The 24,379-nt window shown below is 41.7% G+C and overlaps 2 protein-coding genes across 3 annotated transcripts; both read left to right on the top strand.

Moving 5' to 3' along the window:
* The first annotated feature begins 646 nt into the window (after window positions 1–646).
* On the top strand, window positions 647–14,052 carry LMAN1 (lectin, mannose binding 1). 2 transcript variants are annotated; one of them, XM_058824514.1, is made up of 13 exons: window positions 647–851; window positions 1,636–1,790; window positions 1,874–1,981; window positions 2,438–2,499; window positions 3,216–3,315; window positions 4,453–4,576; window positions 4,929–4,987; window positions 5,570–5,702; window positions 6,508–6,701; window positions 6,806–6,876; window positions 9,069–9,219; window positions 9,921–10,042; window positions 11,162–14,052. In XM_058824514.1, exons 1-13 carry the CDS (start codon window positions 665–667, stop codon window positions 11,196–11,198), a joined length of 1,503 nt encoding a protein of 500 aa, XP_058680497.1. In that variant the 5' UTR covers window positions 647–664; the 3' UTR covers window positions 11,199–14,052. The 2 variants fall into 2 exon arrangements, with proteins under 2 accessions (XP_058680497.1, XP_058680495.1); XM_058824512.1 differs by having other exon boundaries at window positions 6,505–6,701.
* Window positions 14,053–16,655: 2,603 nt separating this feature from the next.
* On the top strand, window positions 16,656–24,352 carry CPLX4 (complexin 4). Its single transcript, XM_058824027.1, has 3 exons — window positions 16,656–16,822; window positions 18,588–18,675; window positions 23,908–24,352. Exons 1-3 carry the CDS (start codon window positions 16,656–16,658, stop codon window positions 24,133–24,135), a joined length of 483 nt encoding a protein of 160 aa, XP_058680010.1. The 3' UTR covers window positions 24,136–24,352.
* Window positions 24,353–24,379: the final 27 nt, after the last annotated feature.

The raw sequence follows: 24,379 nt of genomic DNA, 5'->3' as shown, positions 1-24,379 counted from the left end.
CTCTGCAAATGAACCGAAAAGAGCTGGTGGATGCGCCGTCTTTGCTAAGGAAGTAACATTGAGGGGAACGAACGGCGTATTTATCTTTCAGACATTCTGTGCACCGTTAGCGGCTCGCAGGTGCCTGAGAGGCCGCACGAACGCGGCTGATCCGCGCCCCAGCTCACAGCGCACGGCCCCTCGGACCCGGGGCTACTCGGAAATTCACCAGGAGGGACCGGGACCGGGGCCACGCTCCGATCGTGCCCGGTGCCCGGTACCCGCCCCGGTGCCCGGCCCTCAGCCCGCCCTCAGCCCGCCCTCTCCCGGCCCTCAGCCCGCCCTCTCCCGGCCCTCAGCCCGCCCTCTCCCGGCCCTCAGCCCGCCCTCTCCCGGCCCTCAGCCCGCCCTCAGCCCCGCCCTCTCCCCGCCCTCTCCCGGCCCTCAGCCCGCCCTCTCCCCGCCCTCTCCCGGCCCTCAGCCCGCCCTCTCCCGGCCCTCAGCCCGCCCTCAGCCCCGCCCTCTCCCCGCCCTCTCCCGGCCCTCAGCCCGCCCTCAGCCCCGCCCTCAGCCCGCCCTCACCGCGGTCCCGCCTCTCCCCCCGCCCCTCACGTGCCCGCCCCCGCGCTCGGCCAATCAGGGGCCGCCCCGCTGGCCCTGTGCATTGCCCCGCAGCTCGGCCAAGATGGCGGCGCCGCTCGCCCCGCTGGTGCTGCTTCTGCTCGCCCTCGGCCGCCCGGCGCTCTCCGGTGCACAGGCCACGGAGGGCGCGGCGGCTGCGCCGCATCGGCGCTTCGAGTACAAGTACAGCTTCAAAGGGCCGCACCTGGTGCAGGCGGATGGCACGGTGCCGTTCTGGGTGCACACGGGCAGTAAGTGCCGGGCGGGGGTGCCGGGGCCGGGCCGGCGGCGTTCCCGGGGTGGAGGCGGCAGGGTCCGCTCGGGGGACGCGGGCTCTCGGGGAGAAGCCGCGGGCGAAGCTGGCCGTAGGTGCCGGCCGTGCCCTCGGGCTCCACGTGGCACGGGAGATGCGGCGGCGGCGAGGAGGTGCCCGGGCCCGCCCGCAGGTGCGAAGGCGCCCATGGCCCGATGGGCTCGTGGTGCGGCGGCCGCGGGCCCGGGGAGGGCACTGGCGGCGCTGCCGGGAAGTGCTGATGTGTCACTGCTGCCGCGCTCCAGCTCGGCCCGGGCCCTGCTGCCACACAAACCGCTGGCTTTCGGCGTCTCAAAGCTCGAAATGCAAATAGGACTTGGTTGAAGAGCGTTTGTTTCTGTGCGCTCTGGGTTAAGGGTTCCGTGGTGCTCCCAAAGGCTCGTTGCCTTTCCTGGGTGTCCCCCCTTGTGAAATGTGTTGACATTTACAGTTCCATCTTCACAGTTTCTCTGCAGTAACTTCTGTGGTTTTGGTTTTTGTCAGACTTTAACTTAGTTGCTACTGCTTAATTCTCAAATGTACCTTTTTTTTTACTTGACGTCATGATGCAAGTGACATGAAGGCAACTGTCTATAGATGAGTTTTTCCCCCTTCTTTTTCAAGAAAATAATCCCTGAAAGTAATGTTCTTTAATGCAAGCAAATGAATCTCTCTCTGAATGTATGCCTGTCGTTCTTTTGTACTGCTAAGCAGAAAGTTAGAACATCTTGTTTTCTTTATAGATGCCATCCCAAGTGCAGATCAGATCCGTATAACAACCTCCTTGAAAAGCCAGAAGGGCTCCGTGTGGACAAAAAACAAATCAATATTTGAATACTGGGAAGTAGAAGTGACCTTTCGAGTTACAGGAAGAGGCCGCATTGGAGCTGATGGATTGGTAGGAGCGGTTTAATGTAACTGAGAAGAACAAATGTGCTTTAAAAGTGAATCTTGACTTATGACGTTTTGCTTTCTTCATAGGCAATCTGGTTTACGGAAGAGCAAGGCTTGGAAGGTCCTGTTTTCGGGGCAGCTGATAAATGGAACGGTGTTGGAATTTTCTTTGATTCGTTTGACAATGATGGGAAGGTTGGTTGGAAGGAAACTCTTGCAGCAAAGATGACAAATTCATTTCCTGCCTGTTGAGGAAGAAGCTACGATGTTGTTTTCTTACTCTTCCCCTCTTTCACTTTAAAGGCTAAAATTAGTCAGGTTTCCCTTCCACTGGAAACACCAATTTCTATGCATGTCTTCAGAGATGCTCTTTTTCTTGGGAGAAATCTGCTTTGAGGCAGCTCAGCAGCAAAGATTTTGTAGCTGATGAGAATGACAGTTGCTGTATTCAATTCTCAATTTTCCAGTCCAGAATGATCCTGAAACTTAAAGAATACGTAGTAGGTCTGCTTGGGTGCTATTGCTTTCCCTGCACAACTTTGGCTTGCTTGTAGATGTTTTAGACTGATTTTAGCAGAAGGCTTTCACAGATGTTGCTGATATTTCCCTTCACATTAAACTAATCCATTTGTGTGCCATGTCTTTCCCTAGAAAAACAATCCCGGAGTGATTGTTGTAGGCAACAATGGAAAGCTGCTGTATGACCATCAGAAGTAAGTTTATTTTCAGCGTTATTGCTGAATGCTTGCTTTTGAATGATGAATTGTTCCATTAAACCCTTTAAGAAGCATTATAAAGGCTTCTTTCATACAAAACTTTGTTGTTTCCTTTACATTTGATGGTTTTTATTTGTTAAAACACTGCTTTGGCAGTAACAGCAGAGAAATTGGCAACTGATGGATATTTTATTGGCATATGCCCTTTGGGATGGATGAACTCAGATGAATACAGGTACAGTACAGACTATTGCTTATGGGGATCCTCCACACACAGATAATAATTGGCAGAAGTGACTGACTGAAAGCAAATTGCTGTTAAATTAGTTGTATTAATTTTGGTTTCCAATTGTTTATCAGCAGCACAATGGACACCTTTTTGGATTTCGGAGAGGAGAGGTGTCTAGCTCAGTTGGTGCAGTTATTTCCATCTAGGTTCCTGGGTGCGGGAATATATCAAAAAATTGTATCTTAGGATGTATCTCAGAAAACAGACCTCCCCATTGCTGCATTCCCTCTGCATTGTGTCCTGAGTACAGCATGCAGTCAGTACTGGAGATCCCTGCAGAAAGCTCAGTGCAATTGCAGAACAGCCTGGAAAAGCTTGCAGATTGAAAAACTGTGCTGAGGTTGCTTAGTGAGAGTCAGACCCTTTTTTGTTGCAGCTGATTAATGATAACACAGAGTTTTATTGATGTTCCCTTTTTGCACAGCGATGGATCCACGCAAGCCCTGGCATCCTGTCAGAGGGACTTTCGGAACAAGCCCTATCCTGTGCGAGTCAAGATCACCTACTACCAAAAAACACTGACTGTGAGTCCCAAATAACACAATTACTTGTTTTTCTCAGCTTCTTAAATGGGAGATTGGATTTTCCCAGAGTTGCAACAAATATGCCAGTTCCAGCGTTTTGGCTGCATTGCAATGCAGGTATTGCTGATTTTTCTGATGTGACTTAGGAGGCAGTTGTGCAAATGATATGCTCATGATATGCTCAAACCCTTCTGTTGCTCTGGACTTGCCTGGAGAGGTGTCCCAAAGCCAGGATCTGTTTTAGCTACCGGTGATTGAGCTGCTCCTGAGCTTGGTATTTCTTAAGCTAATCTAAGAGTTACAGAGGGTTTTATAGCTGATTTTTGAACCAGAGGTTCTTGAAATGTGGCTAAAACCCTAAAACTCTTCAACAGTAGATTTAAATTTTCTACTTGGGGCTTCTCACCTCCAAGAAATAGTAGGGCTTTCAAGACTAAAGACTAAAACCCACTGGTATAAGGGGGTCTTTAAGGCTTCTCTAAATACTAGCTGATTGTGAATTCCTTCTAGGTAAGGAGAGAAAAATACTAATATGGTGCCAGGTTGTGAAAGCTACAGAGTGTGTGTTTGTTGGCACCTGATCCCTTCTGGAAAGGTGCTGTTCATACATTCACAGGTAGCAGCCATAAAGTGCAGAGCTATCATTTTGTAGTAGAAGTTTCTCTAAAAGTAGACATGACTGTACCTAGAAGAGGGCAGACCTTGTACTGTGTTGTCATGGGAAAAGCTGCCTGTCACTCCTGAATGAAAGTTAAACTTCAGCCTCCAAGGCTGCTCCGTTCTCACCTGGGGCCTGATGCCTCCTCTGGGAGCTCCATGTCCCAGATGTGGCTGCTAAACTTAGCAGTTCTCTCTTTCTCTGGGGATGCATCTGCAGAATTTCCTTCAGCTTTGAATCACAACTGCAAGGGATGACTGGTGTAGATCAGTTCTGTGTTGCCCAGAACCTTCTTAGGATGTGGACTTTTGCAAATAGAATGCTTATGTAAAATGTTGGTAAAAATGTCTCTTTCAAACATAAATAGTTTTTTATGAGCTGAGTTACCCAATAAAGTTGTATTTTGTGAGCATTACTGCGAACTGACAAAAAAATTAACACAAAAATGTGGTGAAAATCATAAGTGTTTGTCCTTTTAGGTATTAATTAATAATGGCTTTACTCCGGATAAAGAGGACTACGAGTTTTGTGCCAAAGTGGAAGATATGGTGTTGCCATCTCAAGGGTATTTTGGAATATCTGCAGCCACAGGGGGACTTGCAGGTAGAAAACGTTAAAAATTATGGCAAATGCTGTGGGGACTTGTAAGGCTTGCAAGAAAGTTTGGTTGGGTGGTTGGGTTTTAACTACTCATGTTGATCCATTATACTAATTTTTGACCATGGGGATGTAATGAACCCTCTTACAGTCCCAAATTACTTACATGCTTTGGACTTTTCCTTGCTGCAGCTAAAGAGTTTTCATTTTTTCCTGACAAAGCCCCTGTAGATTCTCATTCCCCACTGCACAAACACTTGTGAGGATGCAGTTTTTTGAAGATCCTTTGCAAGTGTAAGGTTGGCTTGGGAGTTAGACACATTTGTAAGGTGGTTTTTTGTTTGTTTGTTGAATACAGATGACCATGATGTGCTGTCATTTCTGACCTTCCAGTTGACTGAACCTGGGAAGGAAGCAGTAAGAATTTTTATGCATGATTAGTAAAATATTTTATTGTACATATTATTGTATGTGCAGCACCAAATTATGGTATTTCCTCTTAAGTCGTACGTGGCATTCCTGTCTCACAATTTTGACATGTGGCTGTGCTGTCATGTGGTTTAGAAAAATTAAACTAGTATTGTAATGTTTCAGTAATATTGTCATTAATGTTCTCAAGACCAGAATTCTGGAAGCACCACTGAAGCAACAAAACTCATGATGTTAAATCAAACCATGCAGTATTATAAAGTACATTTTCTTTTGGAAGTGGGCAAATATCTGTTCTCACTTTCAACTTTCCTTACTTCTAGGATGATTCCATACTGCTAAAAAGCATTTATGCTTGTTAAACTTGTTTTAATTTTGTATTGGGAAAATTTTCTATTGGATCTACATGGGAATGTGTGATTTTTCACTTCAGTTGAATGTAGAATGTGCTGCAGTAATTTTGTTAGGTGTTCACTTCTGAAATCTGACCAGGAGAGTCAGTTGTGTTAAGAGTGGGGAAGAACATGAAAAAATCTCACACGTGCCCTTCCTTCTGATAATGTTTTAAAGCCAACACCAGATGCAGAAATCCCTCAGAAAGATAAAGAGAAGTATCAAGAAGAGTTTGAACACTTTCAGCAAGAATTGGACAAGAAGAAGGAAGAATTTCAAAGGGAACATCCTGATGTGCAAGGACAGCCAGGTAAGTTATTTGAGCTATTTTTCAGTTGTCCAGGAAAACATTTGTTTTCCAGGATGTTCTGAACTAGGGATACTCTGGCTGATCTTGCTAAGCTCCCACTGATGTTACTTACATTATTTTAAAATCTTTACTGTAATTTGTTTCCTGTTTCTAAAGTTATCCTGGTGGTGCCTGTATTGAGAACAAAATGAATGACTGGAAACATGGTGGGAATTATGAACAACAGAAGGGAGAGGAGGTCATGCATCTCTGTAAGGTGGTGATTAAGACAGCATGGCCTTTTTCATTAAAGGACATCTTTTTGGTCTGTTTCTGCACATTCATAGAAAACTTTTTTAAAGGTGGCCTGTGCATATCTTGGAACATGTGCTTACCATGGAAAAGCTTTTTAATGCTTGCCTAATGCTGGGCAGACAAGAACCCAATTATTTGAAAATATAATGGAAGTCATTTGTTACTTCCGTGGATTTTAATAGCCGTATGTGACTGCAAATACACCGGGAATGTACTTGGGGCATCTAGAGGTGAAATTTCAGGTTGTCACCTTTATTGCACAGTGATACATTATGACATTATGTTCTAAAGGTCCTATAGGTTATTTTGATCTGCATTTTTGAGATATGGTTCAGCCTTTCTTTGATAAGAAATAATCCCTTTGCCACAGAGTCTTGTGGACGTTGGGATGGTGAAGTTGTAGGAGAAGGTAGATGGATGTGAATATGTTAAGGGAGCAAGGAGAATGATCCAATGCAACTTGTGAGGGATGTGCACATGTGTAAAAAGCCCCTGTGTTTTTTCTTAGCAGCAGATGATGTTTTTGAAACTGTGAGTGATCGTGAACTGAGGCAAATCTTTGAGGGGCAGAATCGAATTCACCTGGAAATCAAACAGCTTAACAGACAGCTGGACATGATTCTGGATGAGCAGAGGAAATATGTCTCTGCAGTCACAGAAGAGATTGCCAAAAGAGGAGCTGGGTCTCCAGGTCAGCAGGGACAGGTAAATAAACCCCATGGTGATTCAGAGCCCAGCCTGATTCCAGCTGTGGGATTAATTTTTTTTTCCAAGATATGTTGATCTTTTTTCCCCCCTGCCCCTACCAGGTTTTCCAGCAAGAGATAGAGACAGTTGTGAAAACCCAAGAAGAGGTCATTAGACAAGTAAAGGAAATGAGGTAAACACCTTCCAAATATTATGGCTGTGGTTTGAATTTTATAATTTCCATTTAAATCCTCTGTATTATTTCAGTGAGACAGTATTGACAAACTTGACGTTTGTGTCAGTTCCTTAGTGAAGACTCCCTGCATATATTTAATTTCTGTAATAAAGTCAGTTCATGCCCCAACGATTGCTAAGAGCCATAACTTGTCTCTTTTTTATAATGAAATTCCATTATTTATATAATGAAATTCAACAGCTTAGTTCAGCCCCTTTAAAAACAATGAAGTAAACCCCTTATCTTGAACATGCTATACTGCTGAAATAGATTTGTGAAGATGCTTGTGTTTGATGGGGGTGTCTCAGTACTCCCTTTAAGATGTTTTACTGTTGCTGTCTTAATCAGGAATGGCTTTAGCCTGGTTTAGCCCTTCATTTGCGGCAGCTAAAACATAGCATTACTTACCTTGTATTTAAAAAAATAAGGAGAAAAACAATTCCTTCAGTTGTGCTTCCCCCACCCCATATTAGTTTAAGGGCAGCTCCTGTGATTTATCTAAGTAGGTCACTTTTTTGTGGAATAAAGATTAGAGTGCTTCCATTTTTGCACTTGTTCTTCCACAGAAGCTTTTATGTTAATATTCTTGACAAATCTTTATACCTTGCAAGCAAATTAGATTTTCTTGTTAACATTGGCAGTCTGCCCTTTTAGTGACTACTTACCAGCTCACAGTTTGCGTAACATCATCTTAATACTTTTCTTAGATTAAGGAAATGCTTTATTTAGAGAGAGAAATAAACAGCCCCTCTGTGCATCGCTTGTCATCCCGCAGGAAAAGGACTTAGGGGCCAAGTAATTTTCTTGGCAAGATTGTGGATTTCTTATCACCTGATTACAGAAGAATCTTGCATGTTCCTACAATAGAAACTGTCAGCAGGGTGTTATTAATGCAAAAGTCAATAGAAATTCGATTTGATACAGGCGTGTCTATTAAGGGAAGTTATTTTGCTTTTAACAAAGTCTGGATTGGTCTGGGGGAAGGCGGGTGTGCAGATTTCTGTTCATTATGTAGAGATGGTTCTGTTAGGAGGGAGAAGAACCAAGGGAGTGTCCCACTTGTGTTATAACACTGTGAGGTGTGTGGAAAGACTGAATTACTGGCAGTGGGCATGAGGCAGTGGACATGACAGGTTATTTAAGGTAAAACCTTCCAGTGAGAAATTTACTTCTAAAATTATCATTATCACATTAATTGCAAGTCCAGGTAAATGAAAAATTGCTGACCACTCTACAGAGAGTTAGGAGTGCTCCATGAAAGCGTTGAAGTGTGCTTCCATCTCGACCAAATGGAAAGTTTTAAATAAATTAAACAGAAATCCAGAGGCATACATTTTGATTGTCTGTTCTGTTAATAATGAAGAGATTATCATTCACATGATAAATATTTTTGCTGTAGAATAATCCTCTTTGCAACTCAAAAGAAACAGCACAGTAGGGGAAAATTATATAAACATATTGATTAGAGATTAAGGTTTTTTTCTTTCATTGACTAGTTTACTTCAAACCAAATTAGATATGAAACCTCAAGTTTTTCTGGATTTAATTTCATTTGTTGTAGAAGGAAAATGAATTCACAATAAGATAATATTAAGTATTTTGACAATGCATATGGGAATTGAGTTCCTCGTATAAATGGTAATCACAAAACAAGGATGTATCTAAATCTTTTCTTATCCCTAAAGCCTCTTCCTTGTTTTTATTTCTTACATGACTGATTTTATTTATTTATTTATTTGTTTTTCAAACAGCTTTTGGGTTTCTGCAAAGATTGCATTAAACTCTGCTGATCCTAGAGCCCTGGCCAGCGCCTGAGACAGAACTCTTGTTCTGTAGCCCTCAGCAGTCAGGCAGGCAAAGCAGATGTCTGGCAACAGAATATTTGCTAGTTCTTATTCTCAGCGTGACTGAGAGATGGGGCACTCTGCAATTGGCAGCTGTCTGCACAATGAGCGATTTTTAAAAATCGTAGTTTGGCTAAAGGATTATTTCTTGAGAGGTATTCTTGAAAGCTAGTAGCATTTGCTGCTTTTTGGTGCAATTATGTATTTCAGCCTAATTCAAATGAGCTAAAAGCTGTCCAGAATAGCTGCTGTTTGTAGAAAGGCTGGTGTGTGACGAAAGCTGGTTTGTTGTTTGTCTTGTTTCAGAAGTTCTGTGACTGATGCTCTGAGGTCCATCAGTGGGGCTCAGCACCCTGGCTCTGCAGGAGTCTATGAAACAACCCAGCACTTCAATGACATCAAAGAACACCTTCACGTAGTGAAGAGGGACATAGAGCACTTGGTGCAGCGCAACACGGTAATTTATGTGCTGCGAGTGTAAGTGTGAGTGTAACACGGCTTTCTCTGGCTCTTAGTGAAAAGCTAGGGAGAGCCAGCATGCAATTTAGGGAGCAATTAATCCTTCATTAAGCTGCTTCACTAAAACTATGCTGCCTTGACCTAACTGCATGATCTGGGTCTTGATGAGAAGTTTTGCACAAAGAGCATGATTTTTAGTCTAATTTCCTGTGGAAACAAGGTCAAGCAATTAGGTTTTCTAGGTGCTTTCTTTTTGTGTTTCCCCCCCTACTTAACAGCTCTGTACAGAGGAGATTCTGTGGTGCTTCTGCACACAAGGGAGAGCTTTAATCAGGGAAAACTCAGGCAGGCTCTGCTTAAGGCTTCTTAATACAAAAAAAAAAAGACTGTGTTCACATTCAGCAATACCTTAGTCTAGCCTAGGTAGCAGTTAAGCTGAATTAGCTTATGATCTGTAGAAGGTCCTTGATTAATTTACCGTATTTATGGATTCTTTCCTATGTAAGCCTCAATTTAACATCAGGTAATTTGTCTGAGAAGTGTAAAGGTGGGAGGGGAGAGTGAGATGAGTAGTAAGATTATTTTTTCAGAGTACTGTAGTTTCTCTCCATCATCTCTGATTTTTACATCACATTGCAAAGCCCTTGTTTTTTGAGTCTTCTGATGGGATGTCTTGTTTGCTCTTTTCTTGGTTTTTAGCCATCTGGTGAGAAACAAAAGTGTCCAGAGTTGCCACCGTTTCCATCCTGCTTATCTACAATGCATTTCTTCGTATTTGTGGCAGTGCAAACTGTGTTATTCATTGGTTATGTAATGTATAGGTAAGTCTCGTGTGGCTTAAAGACAGCAGGGCAAATAGTTTTAGAACTGCTGACTGATAATGTCATTGGAATGGTATAATTGTGTTAATCTTGTTAAAGCAAGCAATCATTCCGATTGGAAGAGACCTTGGGAGGTCTCCAGTTCAGTCTTCTGCTCCAAACGGGGTCCATGCTGAATTCAGATAGGGTCACTTGGGGTTTAAACGGGTCAGGCCTTCAAAACCTCTGAGAATGCAAAATTTACCATTTCCAGAACCCACTGGAAATGCTGAATTATCATAATGAAATTTGGTTTATTCTATCCCCATTCACCCACCATGTATCAAGTGGGAACCTGACCTGGTTCAACCTGACTGTTGTGTCCTTTTTTTTCCTTTGCTTGGCTTTGCTTTTCTTTTTTCTTTTTTCTTTTTTCTTTTTTCTTTTTTCTTTTTTCTTTTTTCTTTTTTCTTTTTTCTTTTTTCTTTTTTCTTTTTTCTTTTTTCTTTTTTCTTTTTTCTTTTTTCTTTTTTCTTTTTTCTTTTCACTGGGATGGTCTTTCTCTTCTCTTCCCCCTCCTTGTGACGTCATAATGTGGAATTCTATTTGCATTGATGAAAAGGACAACCTCCATGCTTGGTAGTGTTTTTGCCATGAGCTGGAATGATGATTTCCAAGACAAACAAGGAGCTGGTCCCCTGCAGTTCTTTGTAATTCCAGCACCTGGATGTGGTTGATCCACAGTGTCTGTATCCACTAAGAAAACTAATGATCTGTGCCAGAGGGTAAAAGGAAATCCCTCTTAAAGTCAATTCTTTCCCTGATATTTAGGCAAATCAGATACTGAGAAGCTTCAGAAAATGTTCAAGAGTATTTTAAAAGTCAGTTTGTTTGTTCACGTGGGGTTGTTTGTTTTTTTTCCTTTTGTGTCTGATGCAAAATTGGAAGTCCAGTGATGCTACCTGTGTCTTTGTGAATGGAAAAAAAATATTCTGTTTTTGTGATATGACTTATATTTTCTCTAAGTCTCTATTAATAAGGATTGGAATCTCCTAATCTTCAAATAAATGAAAATGTAAAGCAGTTAGCTAGTTTCAAATTAAAAAGACTTGAAGAATTATTTTCTGCCTTTTCTTTCAGGAGCCAACAAGAAGCAGCAGCCAAAAAGTTCTTTTGATGACCCTTTCCGTTTGTGTGTACATAACACCAGTCTGTATGCACAGAAAATTCTACGCTTCTGTAAATAAGGGAAATTTTAGTGTTGGATATCGTTCAATATTATAAATTATTGAATTTTGTTAAATAAAATGAGTTCCCATTTAAAGTGTTGATGCTAAAAACAGGGAGCAATTGCTGGATGGGGTAAGACAGTGCACCCTGTCTGTGTTTTCAGCTGACTTTCTCACAAATACTGAAAGGCAAACTCCCCGTTCCTCTGCTTTTGTTAAGATTCCAGAGGAGGAGTTGAAACACCCAGGCTTGGTGTTTGTTCAGAGTGTGAATTGCAGATGGATGATTTGTGCAGAAAACTTGCTACTAAGTGTCCTGACATAGCAGTTAAAAAAAAATAAATAAATAAAAAGAAGGTAAAAAATCCCAGACCTCAAAGAACCATTCTTCTGTGGGATTTGGGTTTTTTTTAGCAGGTAAAAATTTATTATAGACATTTTATTTGTTTACCACTTGGATTTAACAGTATAGGAATATTTTAGTTAATTCTTATTTAAACCCTTTTTAATATGTGGACACAAAGACAGGCCTTTTGATATACTCTTGATACTTGATGTAAAAAAACAGTTATACAGAACATGCAAAGAAAGGCTTCTCTCCCTGTTTTGCAGTTTGATTTTGGGCAGTGAGAAAAAATGTGATAAAGTAGTTTCTTCAAGTACGTTGTGGGGCTGATTTCTTTTTTCATGGTTTCAAGTCTGTCTGTAATTTTTTGGGGAGATTTGTAGAACTTTCCCAACAAAGGTGATTGGTTTATCCATCTTCCAGTCTGATTGTATCAAGGATGTATTTAGTGTGTGAATTTGTCTTTACTTTTCTAAAGCTGTCTTGTGTCTTTCATGTATCAAGTACAGATACTTTGGTTTAAATCTTGACATGGTGAGTATTGTAAACTGCAACTATTGAGTGTTAACCCATTTCTTTACAAACTTGCTTCAGACATGTTTGTTAATCTGTAGAACCAGTGTTTTGTGTCAATTCCTGTTTGGATATCAAAAGCATAAGACTGAACTTGTGTCTTTGATACTGCTTATCAAGTGAACATTTGCTTCAGGAAAGAAAGAAAAAAAGCAGAGGGCCCAACTTAGGAATGTGAAATTAATTGATTTTGCCTTGTTTACATATCTGTGGTAACTTTGTCCTTGAGTTGTATGTAGAATTAGAATAAGTATTTCTGTGGTTTCCTAAATTCTATAAAATACACAAATGCATCAGGATATTTCACTTAGAACTGTTAATCTGTTTATCTGAATCTGCAAAAAATGATCTGTAATGTGACTACTCCTATTGCATTTCTGCAGTCTGCTCCCTTGGAGTGCAACACGTGCTGCCAAATTCACTGTAATGAAGAACACTTCAGTATCGTGCCTGTCAGTTTGGAAAAATGATAAATCTATGCAATATATTTTGTTACTTTAAGAACAGTGTCCAAAAAGCGAATGTCTGTGTATACTAAGAAAATGACACTGGCTACACACCAATTAACACATCTGCAGTATGGAGGATACTCCAAGCGGTATAGCTTTATAGATTCATTTCTAAATTTGAGCAGATTTTGGTGTACTAATGAGAAAAACTACTGCCTCAGGCTAATCAATGAATAAACAACTTTTCAGATAAAGCAGAATAACCCACTGGAATTAATCTCTTCGGTTCTTTCAACACCAGCAAATATTTCCAGGTGCCTTGAGTCTAAGCTATTACAACCCGGACTCTTGTAATGAAACTTACTATATTTTCTTAAATGGTTCTGAAATTGTACAGTGGTGTTTCCTTTCAGTTGCAGACCTTCTTGCATCAACGCAACATCCAAACAGAACTCCTGTCACAGCAGGCTTTGCAAAACCCCTTATGCAGAAAGTATTTTGATACATATCTGGCAGAATGAGGGGCAGTTCTGATGTGTCCATTGGAATGAGCCTGGATTTTTGTTACTGTGAATTTACCCACCCATTCTTTTGGTTTAAAGCTGGAGCAGCCCCTTCTTCTGTTTGTTTGGTTAGAAAGAAGGGCAGCTTGGGGCGATGTCTAGACGGAAGCTTGGAGCCTTCTGTTTTCAGGAGGAGCCTGCTGGGTCAGACGTGGCTTGCACACGCTATGAGAAAACTTCTGTGGTAGGGAACAGAAGGTCTGATATGGGACACCACAAAACTGGGGACTTTGCTTCATGATTCATCTCATGGCTGACTCCCTTGGAGCTTCCATAACTCACTGGATCAAAAGAAAACTGCCAGCTGCCCAGCTCAACTTTGGTCCTGTCTGTTCTTGAAGTGATAGCAACAAATTAGGATTCTGAGAATATTTTTCAGTCAATGTAGCCTCCTGCTAGGTGTCTTTCAGCAGTGACAATGTGTTTGATTCTTATCCAGAAAGGTTTCACAGCTAGGAGGAAAAGATGCAGAATGCAGTTGGACAGTATTAGGGAGAACAGGTTATATTTGAATCGTGGGTAATAAGTGCAAATATTTGGCAATGACAAAATAATGGGCTTGCACTGGTGGGGGTTTGTTAAACACATGGTCACCCCTGAACCTTTCACAAGTCAAATGCGCAATATGGTTTGTAAATGACCTGGTTTACGGTTTGTAAATTAATTGCTCTGGTTTGTAACTTCTGTGGGAAAAAAATCTGACCTTTCTCAATGATCGATGACTGTAACACCAAAAAAAAAGTCAACTTTTTTCTTTTTATTATTTTAAATTCAAACGGCTGACAGTTTCATGTTTGTTTCTGACTGATGTAAATTGATACTTGGAGTTCAGAGATAACCTTATTTGAATAAAGGTGCATATTTTTAGTAAGCCTTTTTCTTTTCGTTTGGTACATGTGCATGAAATCTAAGCAAGTGTATTTGAAGTATTCTTTACCCTCAGTTCAGAGTGAGAACACTTAGAGATCTGGGTTTAGTTCTACCTAACACTGGGGAGTTAATGGCATTTTGAGTCTGAATTCCCTCTGTGACTTTTTCCCAGCCAGGAGCAAGTTTTTTAGCAAGTGGAGGACAGGAATCTTGAATTTAATCTATTCTAGGTCACAAAACCCTAAAACACTTATTTCTGATGGTCCAGCTGCTAGAAAAGGCTACATCCTCTTGGTAGAGGGATGAAGTAGGGGCAGAGTCCTGGTTCTTTCAAGAACACGTAAGTATTTTTGCATTATGTGACTGGTAGAAACAAAGAATCTAGAAAAGATTTGGAGTTTGGATGTCATTTTTGGGCTGGCCTCTGGAATTTGCCTGTTTCAAGACTGAATTCTGTGCAGGGGTTAGAGATCTGTGTGTTCCTTGGGTGTGGAACACAGGCTTTTATATATCACCCACTTTCATCAGATAAAAGAGGAACAGTCTTTAATTTTGATTTTGCTTAAACTAGAAGGAAAAGACATAGATTTAAAGCAAAGCAAGTGGCAGCATGTGTACTTAATTAGCGGCTGTTTTGTATGTTCTCATGAAGTCTGGGGTTGCTGCCATCAACAAAAAGCAGGAAGTTTCTGAACTGCAATGGAACACCTGCCTGGGACAGAATCACTCTGGGGTGAGCTGTGCCTTTTGTCACTAGTCTCTCCTGTGTTTCTCAGCAGCTTCAGTGCCAATAGGCCCAGTAGCTTTTGAAGCCCTCTTTGTTATCTTTGATCTCAACATGGGAAAGCCTTTTGCTGATTGTGAAGTTGAGAGCTGGAGGGCAAGACCTCTTAGCAGTCTCTCCCCAAGCCAGTCCTCGCCTTTCTCAATCCCGTGAAAGCATCAGTTCTAGGCACAAAATTATGTTAGAAACATTTCTAGAGGGATCAAAGCCTACAGCAAAGTCAGGGAAGCTTCTTTTCAGTTAAGACCAAGAGCACAAAGTTTAACAGATACCACTTTCCATACACTTGGAGAAGACCCTTGAGACCTAACACTGGAAAAATCAGTGTTTACGAAGTTCCAGCTAGGAGAATTTTAAATAATGATGAAGTAGTTGTTACTTGGAATTCACAATTCTGAGTGATAGTTTCAAAAAGTGTTTCTTGTTTAGTCACTAATAATCCCGGATTTCAGAATGTCCTGTGGTGGTTTTTTTTCTTGTTGTTTTGCTTTGAGGTTCTTTGGTTTGGTTTGGTTTTGGGGTTTTTTTTGGTGGCTTTTTTTCGTGATGTTTTGTTTTTGCTCTATTTTTTTAATAGTAATAGGTCTGCTTTAATTAGAAAGGCTGTAATATAGATTAAGGCATTAGGCAAATTGGAATCCTCCCATCTCTCAGTTCTCATTGAAATTTTGAGACTGCTGGGAGAACCATTTAGATAATCAAAATTCCAGAATGTTGCATTAAGGCACATGCAGTCATTGCAGTAGGATAAATGCTCAAAACCCAAACTCATGAACTTTGGAAACCTAGCAGGTGATTTTCTTTCTCAAAATAGACTATGACCTAGGTAGCAGATCCTGGAAATCTTCACCTGAGTTAGAGCTGGTGAGGACAATGATGTGACTAAAGGTTAGGAAGATAAGGACCAACAGAAACAATCTAGACCCAAAAGGTATCCATACTGTTTTCTGGCATACAGATTCAGATTTATTCACCCTTTATCAGCAGTTAGGATTACAAACAGCAGGTGTTTTATGCAGCACCAAAGGAGGGGTCTAGAGACAGCCTGGGGAAGAACAGACAGAAACCCAGAAGGAAGTACACTAGGAAGATCTGACTTGCTTTCTTTGGGGTTACTTTCTTGAAATAAAGCAAACATAACAGTGATGCCTCATTCATCTGCAAGATAAACCAACCATAGGAAGAGGGGCTGAAGAAAAACCACACAAAATATTTCTGTCCGGTGGGATAAAATATTCATGGATAAAAAGAATAAGGGGTTTGGCTTAATGAAGAATTCAAGTTTTCAAATCTCAGATCTGAAGGATTTCCGCTCAGTAGCCTGAATTTTGCTGTTTTCTTATGGCTATTGAGTCAAGCAGGTTTTAAATTCAGATCCAGGGAATGTTGTGATCTCTGTGAAAGTGAGAGCAAACTTCAAGACTGAAGATGTCAAAATGCTATTGCACACTACAATTGATTTTTGTGTGTGTGTGTGTACAATTAGCTTAAAGTATTAATGGAAAAAGTAGGTAGTTGCATCTAATGATTTTTTTTGAGTAATCTGAACCATCTGCCTCTATATATTAAGGAGTTCTTTCTTTAATCCAGATTATGGCTGACAAACTGGTTTTGGCATTCACGTTTCACTAGCACTGTGCCCTTGAAGAGCTGACGTGGCTGTAGAAACTCTCTCGCTTACAACTGTTGTGTTTGAAAACATTTTCTGTTTGGCTTTCTTGGAGTTGTTTTCTTATAGCTCCTTTTATTTTTCTTTTTTTTTTTTTTTTTTTTGTTTTTTTTTTGTTTTTTTTTTGTTTTTTTTTCCTTTTTTTGAGAAGATGGCCTTTCTAATGAAAAGTATGTTGAGCAACCAGGTAAAGAATTTGGGACTTGGAGGTGGAGGGGACGAAAGCAAAGAAGAAAGCACCCCTTCTGATCCAGCAGCAGCTGCAGGAATGACCAGAGAGGAGTATGAGGAATATCAAAAGCAAATGGTTGAGGAGAAGTGAGTACCTGTTCCCTTATTATGAGTACGGGGCTGATTCTTGGTAACTTTGTGCACATAAAAACAACCCAAGAAAAAGCTAAACATGCTGCTCTTCAGTATTTTTTTTTAAGTAGATGAATCTTTCCTAGAAAGACTTTCCAAAATAAAAGTTCCCCAGCTGGAAATGGTAAAATATTACATTTCCTCTTCCTGCCCCCCCTGTCCCCCATCTTGTAACTCTCTCCTATGCTTTCCTGCTCTCTCCACAGCTTGATATGCTGGACTCGTTCCTAGGTGATGTTACTTTATCTAGAAACATTTTCCAAGATGCTTGTAGTGCAGGATTTAATTCTCTAATGTATATGATTTGTTCTAGAACTCCATGTGGAGTACACTTTCAATATGTAATATTTCATTGTCCACATTTATTATGGCAGACCAGAAAAAGTACCGAGTGCTCATTTATCTTGAGCAAAGGTTCAAGATGTTTTTTTTTAAAACCAATTAAGTCTCAATTTTGTCTGTAAAGACAACCTTTATCAATTGCTGTGTTTATGAAAACAAGTAAAATGGAAGACTTGGCGTCTGTAGGGGTTCAAAGCATGCATAATTATAAATAAAACGATTGACTTTTAAATCTCAAATGCATCTGTTCCTCTAATGGTCAATTACATAATGGTTGTGTAAATCCTTCTTGTAAGATGATTATAGGTGCCAGGTTAATGACTGATGGAATTTGAGGTATCCAGGTCTGTATTTAGCATCAGACATTTCAATCAGGAAGCCCTGAAGAGGTCTCCTTTGGTCCAGAAAAAAAGTACAGAATGTTTTGCTCTGCCTTTTGTCAAGTGATATCTAAAAGAAATTACCACCTGCTGGCAGGAAGCTGCTTTAGGGAGACTGAGAAGAAGCACAGGATTCCTGGGACAGGGAAATGCCTGGGAAAAGAATTACTTGTGTACTATTTTAAGTGGGGCATGTGTCCTATCCCTGCTGAACTGTACTGAGGAAGCAGGGCAGGAATACCCCCACAGGACAGTTAGAAACCGAGAGAAAAGATCATCTCTGGATGAGGTGTGGTGCTGTGTCAGAGGGCTCTGACATGGGCAGAACATGCTCCTGTTCCAAGGCCCCACGGATTTTGCCCAGTGCTCAGCTGTGCAGGAGTGGAGACCAGAAGGGTAAATATGCCCTGCTGAACTTGTGCTCAGGCAGTTTAGAACCAGTAACCAACCAGGCTTTGGGTACTTCTCAGATTTTAGATTTGTTTGTGGGGGTTTTGTTCTTAGAGGGAGAGAAATCCAAACGTTCATTTTGGAAGCAAAGGAAAAGTAGTATTTCTTTTTGGAAGTAGCTTTTACATGCCAGAATACCTATATTGAAATATGTTACCAAAAATCTTTGAGGAGACACATTTTGCAAATAAATGCATATGTAATCCAAAATAAAAAATGGTGCAGACCAGTTCTTAAATCTAAGGAAAACATTTTATAAAATCACAGATTAAGTCAGTGCTCTTCCATACAGGGAAGCTTCAGAATTCATTGCTCTTATGAAAAAAATAATGCACGAAGAAAGACGAGGAAAATTCACAGTAACAGAAGCACAGGAAGTGTGGCCCTTTGGCATCACTTTATTGCTATTGCTCCTTTTTTGCCTTTGGACAAGTTACTTATCTTGGGGAATAACTCCCATGTGTAGCTTTTTGCAGCCAAGCAACTGGTTTAGTTCAAAAGATTGTTTTTATTAGCATCTTGAGGGAACATTTTTTTCTGATTTCCAGGATGGAAAGAGATGCAGCATTTGCACAGAAAAAAGCAGAGCGAGCTGTTCTGAGGGTTCACCTGAGAGAAAAGTACAGACTGCCCAAGGTAAGCCTGTAGCTCATGAGCTCTTCTAGTCCAGAGGCCAAATTTCAACCAATTTTAAACTGCCCATTCTTTTTTCTTTAGTGATCTTGGCACTGTCAAATATTTTCAGGAAAACCAAAATATTGAAAGTAAAAGCTTCAAGCAACATATTTCAAATAATTTTTTAATTATTGTGTTATTTTGTAGGCTTCTGCCATGGGGAGCAGAGAGGTAATACAGGACAGAGTACTCTTTCCAGGGGTTTGGATCACACATTTGCTCTGATCTGTCACTGCTGGGAAGATGTTGGCATATTTCATTTATATCCCTCAAGGATATGTGCTTCTTAGCAATTTGAAAGTTTATTTGTATTACTCACCTGCCAGCTCTGAGTCATTACGACTAATTTTCTGATCAGTACTTTCCCATGCTTTTTGATTAATTAAAATGGAGAAAGGTAAAGAATCTCTCTCCTGTAAATTTAGCTGCTAAAAACTGTAAAAAATCCAAACCAGTCATTTAGGGACTCATCATACACAGAAAGAAACCAGCACCTGTAGCCTCATCTAGCCAAACTTTTAAATAAGCATTCAAAGTGGAGTTGGGTCACCTCCCAGTGGCTGTGTGGCTTCCAGAGGGAAGACAGGTGACATCTGAAGTCAGGTAAGATGTATTCCACCCCTAAGAGCCTGGTTCCTCTGGTGCTGTAGCTGGACAACGTACCCCGAGGGTGAGTTTAATTACAGAAAGATTAATTATGCAAAAAAATTAAGTCCAAGATTTTAAGTGATTGATTGGATTGGAGGCCTAAGTCTCTAAACACCAGCATTTTAATTAGCAGCTGAGGAGTAAAATATCATTAGGCCTTGCTTTCCTTTTGGAGGCATGGGCTGCCACAGCTCCTGAACAGCTTCACCCAGCGTCTTGCCAGAGCTTGCAGCTGCAAGAGGGGCTGCTTTGGAAAGCTCCAGCATACTCGAGTGTCCAGCTCTCAGCTAAACATCAGTGGAGCTGGGTGTCTCTGGTTTTCAAATTCTCCCCCTAGCAGTGCTTTTTACAGCTGGAGATGGTGTCCAGGTCACCAGCCCCCTTGGCTGAGCACTCAGAGACACACGAGTCTGCAGTGGTGCTCTGACCCATCTCCAGGAGGATCTTGGCTTTGGCATGTACCAAGTACTCTCTGGGGCCATATTTCAGTAATAACAGCAGAATATTTGTCTCCAAGGTAGGAGAGTAGCTCTAAGCCAGAAAACAATATTGCAGGACACGTTTTCCTGCATTTGTGTCTCCCTATATAGCATTTCTTGGTTTTCATCAGCCCTTATGAAAACATGTTATAGCAGGAAGAAAATGAAACTTCTACATGCATGCTAATGTGTCCCTGTAAAACAATTCAGGGCTGTAACACAACACACTGGCAGCAAATGCTCTCAGGCTTGTGATAATGTACTAAATATTTTGGAAGTTGAAAGTAATTTCAGGTAGCCTAGTATGGTCTAGAAACACTGAATATCACCAGTATCAATCACTAGCAAGCATTTTAAGCAAAAGCATGAAATTCAGGACTAAGCAGGGCCCCCCTTTGCCATGTAAAATCTAAAGCTCCATGCTATCTGGGCCAGATTTGTAAGAGAAAGTAGACCCTTAATGAACCTAATCCTATTAACAGAGTTGTCAACTTAGGTTTGTCATCAGAAAGATGTTTTTGGCCATGAGACACTTGATCTATGGACAACTTTTTCATCTTTGGTGTATTCAGTGCCTCACATATATATAAAACATTTTTAAAACTATATAAATATAGACATTAATATTTTAACAATAATTTTTTTTTAAACTCACCAAACTCTCTTATCCACTTGCTGCCTTTTTCCTGAGCTGGGATTCAGTAATCAATTGATTTCTGCAAGGTCTAAACACAGGGGCATGAGCTGATGGTGAGCTGCGGAAAGAGGAGTCCCAAGGCAGCTGCCAGTAGGGAGCAGTCCCACTCCCCAGCTCTGTGCTCCAGGCTGTGATCTCTGGCTTCTCTGAGGGTGTTCCTGAGCAGGAAAGCTGCTGGTTCCAACATCTGGCTCCTTGTCAACACAAGGGACTTGCAGCCCTTCAATTGCAAAAGGATGGTGTTGCTGCTGTATTGCTAATTTAAGTCCACCTGCAGGTCAAGGCAAGGTGAACTCTGATTTAGGATGTTACTGGTGCATTACAGGTGATGAATCACAGGATAAGGTCTGGAGTCAGCTACCTAAGGACGTCTGCACATAACCATAGGCAAATGTTATGGCAGGATAAGTCAGGCACAAGGAAAGCAGTACATCACATAGGGATGCTGGAAAAGAGTTTGGCTCCCTTGTGGATTAGTCTGTGAGCTTTGATCTTTTTGGTTTACAATCAGACTTCCTATAAGCAGCGTTGAACCAGCATTTGGTCTTCTTTGCTCCTTAAGTTGCACAGAAGACTTTAACATCGTTGTTCAGAGAAACGAAAGTGCCATTAAACAAACAATACCAAACTTTGATTGCTCTTCTCGCCTCGTGGAGGGCCGTGTGCTCCCTGTGAGGGAGCTTGACAAAACTTTCAGTGACAGAAGCTGCCTCCCTGAGGGACACGGCTGCTCCTGTGGGCACAGACTGTGTCTCCCCTGAGGGACATTGCTTTTCCTGCCCCGTGGACATGGAGCTGTCTAATGTTAAACTGTATCCTTTACCTGTGGGAGCCAGAGAAGTAATTTCCCCTGTGATGGTCAGATGGTGACCGTGTCCTGCTTGCACTATCTTAATCCTTCTCACATTCACCTTTTTTCTCATTTCTGTACACACTTAGTGCTACAAAATAAAGTTGGTATGCTTGAACTGGACCCTTGCACCTTAATTTGGGCAGAGGGCTTTACTGTCAAACTGTAACAAAGCAGGTATTTAGACAGTTTTCTGCTCGCACCTACCTGTGTATCGTTGTATATGTAAAGAGCTCTCTTGCATCTATAGCAAAACAGATCTGGGACTGGCTACATCAGAGGCATAATCAGGGTCAAAAAATATTACCGTGCACTCAGACTCCACCGCCAATGCTGCTGAATTGTCAGAATAATGTCTGACCCAGTTTTGGCCTGGGCACTCTCCCAGGCCGTTCCCACGGCCAGTTTGGGAGTTGGGACAGGCGTTCCCAATGGCAGTTAGATGGGACCACCCTGTTTGGTAGGGCAGCAGAGTTCAATAGCATCCCCGTGGGTTTTCCCAGGCCAGCTGGCCTTGGGGCAAGAGACCAGCGCCAGGCACATTTAATTTAGTGAAATAGACATTGGTTCTGTGTTCACTTTTCCATTTCAAATCCAAGTAAACAGGAATCAAATGCTCAAATGTTAGAAGGAAGCGAAGAGACCGTACGTGCATCATGTGCTTCTTTGCTTCTTGTTGAGCAGCCCCACCCTGTTGAAGCTCATTTTAGGCCTATTGAAGCTAAATGCCAAGTGGGTAGAGGCAGGTGGCTTGGGCAGAATTGTACTGCTTTAGACTATATCTCAGTATATTTGTTTTTGGTGAGAGAACACTTTGAAGCCCCAAACTGTTGCACATCACATCCCAGACTTCCATAGGACGGTGGGCTTTGGTGCAAGAACATGCCAGACAATTGTTCACATTGACAAAGATGTGAATCACTACAGCAGTGTTCAGTGATGATGCCTTAAGTTGGAAATAATTCTAAAGGAAAGAACATGTGTGATTGTCTGATTAGGGACAATTGTTCAGTAATTAACATTTTTTTTATCATCCTCTACTGCTGCTGGTGAGGATTTCAAAAGGGCTAACTCCTCTGATAGTTGCTGAATAAAAGCTTAAAACCATTTTTCCTGCTACACAATTAATAAAAAATACCTCTTCTGTTCAGGAGCTTGTTTCTAGCTCCCACAGATCTGACTCCAGCAACCCTTATCAAAAAGGTGAGGAGATATCCTCACCCATTTTATCCACATAGCAGTAACAATCCTGCTAGAGCTCCCTACAGTTTCACAGGAGATATGGGGGGAAATCAGATTAAAGTACAGTCATTGCAAACAGAAAGCGTGGAAATATGGAACCATAAATAGTGGTTATGCAGCTGACCACCCCCAGCCTGCCTGTCCTTGCTGTGGCCTGCAACAACGCAGACATTGCTCATATATGTCCTTGCATTCATTTGTCCTTTCATTCATGCAAAACCCAGACCCCTCACTCTAAAAAACACCTCCTGCTGATAGCATTGCTGCTTATTCATATCAGGCCTTTGCTGCTGTCATGGTTAATTTTGGAGATGTAATGAGGCATTAATGCTTATCTTTGATGTGTGAACTGTGTCGAAATATCCTGTTCTTCTGAGCTCTGGATCCATCAGAATCCACCAGAAAATGTGAACAAAATCACCATTGTTTGAAAAATTGACATAATCCCACTGATGGAGTGTTTCAGTGGGCAGGCAGGAAGCAAGTGTGTGTAGTGCTTACTGCATCTCAGCCCTTTTAATTGCTTAACTAGTTTCTTCTCCCGTCTCCTTTTGCTTTCTCAGACTCACAACCAACCTCCCTTCTCTCTTTTGTTGTCGAAGTCCTCCTATTACCCCACTTGCCAGCACTGCAACACTGATTATGTGCCAGGCAGGCCCTGCTCCTCATCACAACTCAGAGAGGCCAACCAAAGACCTAGACTGAGTTCAGACATGGTTTGGGAAGGGGGGGGCCCTTTTTCTAGTGATTCATTCTGAAGTTTAATGCATCTTTCTTCCAGAAGGCTTCAGTTTAGTGCTGACACCTAAAACTTCCCCCACCTACCCTACCCAACAATTGAATAAGGAAATGGTACCTCAGCTCTTCTAAAGCCCTTGTTTCATTGAGCAGAACCTGACAGGCACAGCACAGCAGCTGATAGGCTCACTAGTGTCCTGCAGCATGGTTTTGGGGGCTACAAATAACTTGGAATGGAATCCCTGCACCATCAGCATGGCAAAGGTTTCTAAAATGGCAAGTGACACTGAGGGCTTCAGTTTTGACAGTGCTGAAGCCCTTCAAAGAAATATAATTGGCATTGCCCAAAAAATCTTAGAACTTTCATGGAGGCTGATTGAGGCCTGGAATTCACAAGTTGCACACAAAAAATTGACTGAAAAATCTGTACACGTTTCGGTTCTCCCTAAAAACCTAAAAAAGAACAAAACAAGAGGCTCACTGGTAGATCCTGGGAGAGCAGAAATAATCTCATCTGCTGGTTTTGTTTCCTGCTTTAGAGTGAATTGGATGAGAATCAAATACAGATGGCTGGAGATGATGTGGGATTGCCAGAAGACCTTCAGAAGATGGTGGCAGAAGATCAGGAGGAGGAAGAAGACAAGGACTCTATCCTGGGCCAGCTGCAGAACATCCAGAATATGGACATGGATGCCATCAAAGAGAAGGCACAAGCCACCTTCACTGAGATGAAACAGGCAGCTGAGCAGAAATGTTCCATGATGTAGAAGAGCCACCACTGCCCAAAGGCTGTAACCTCAGTCTTGTGTTGTTGGGGATGCAGAGGGAGAGCAGGCAGAGGGAAGCACTTAGCTCTAGAGCATTCAATGTAAATATAGAGAAGTGATGAGAGAGAGACTTAAAACCCTGAGGGGAGAGTAAAATTTTACCTGCTGGGACTGCCTAGAACGAAGTTAGAATTGATCCTCAGTTTTTAACATAACTTTTTCCCCCATGGAAAAAAATGGCTTT

Source organism: Ammospiza caudacuta, chromosome Z (genome assembly GCF_027887145.1).
Source record: "Ammospiza caudacuta isolate bAmmCau1 chromosome Z, bAmmCau1.pri, whole genome shotgun sequence".
Lineage (NCBI taxonomy): Eukaryota > Metazoa > Chordata > Aves > Passeriformes > Passerellidae > Ammospiza > Ammospiza caudacuta.
The sequence above is the reverse complement of the archived record's forward strand: the minus strand, read 5'-3'. Positions and strand labels throughout refer to the sequence as shown.

What these genes read in the sequence shown, in the direction of transcription:
- LMAN1 (XM_058824512.1), top strand. Translation starts at nt 665, where the DNA reads ATGGCGGCGCCGCTCGCCCCGCTGGTGCTGCTTCTGCTCGCCCTCGGC. An exon ending in CGTTTGACAATGATGGGAAG is followed by an intron (nt 1,982 to 2,437) that starts GTTGGTTGGAAG and finishes GTCTTTCCCTAG; the next exon opens with AAAAACAATCCCGGAGTGAT. An exon ending in TGATGTGCAAGGACAGCCAG is followed by an intron (nt 5,703 to 6,504) that starts GTAAGTTATTTG and finishes GTTTTTTCTTAG; the next exon opens with CAGCAGATGATGTTTTTGAA.
- CPLX4 (XM_058824027.1), top strand. Translation starts at nt 16,656, where the DNA reads ATGGCCTTTCTAATGAAAAGTATGTTGAGCAACCAGGTAAAGAATTTG. An exon ending in AAGCAAATGGTTGAGGAGAA is followed by an intron (nt 16,823 to 18,587) that starts GTGAGTACCTGT and finishes TCTGATTTCCAG; the next exon opens with GATGGAAAGAGATGCAGCAT. An exon ending in AAAAGTACAGACTGCCCAAG is followed by an intron (nt 18,676 to 23,907) that starts GTAAGCCTGTAG and finishes TTCCTGCTTTAG; the next exon opens with AGTGAATTGGATGAGAATCA.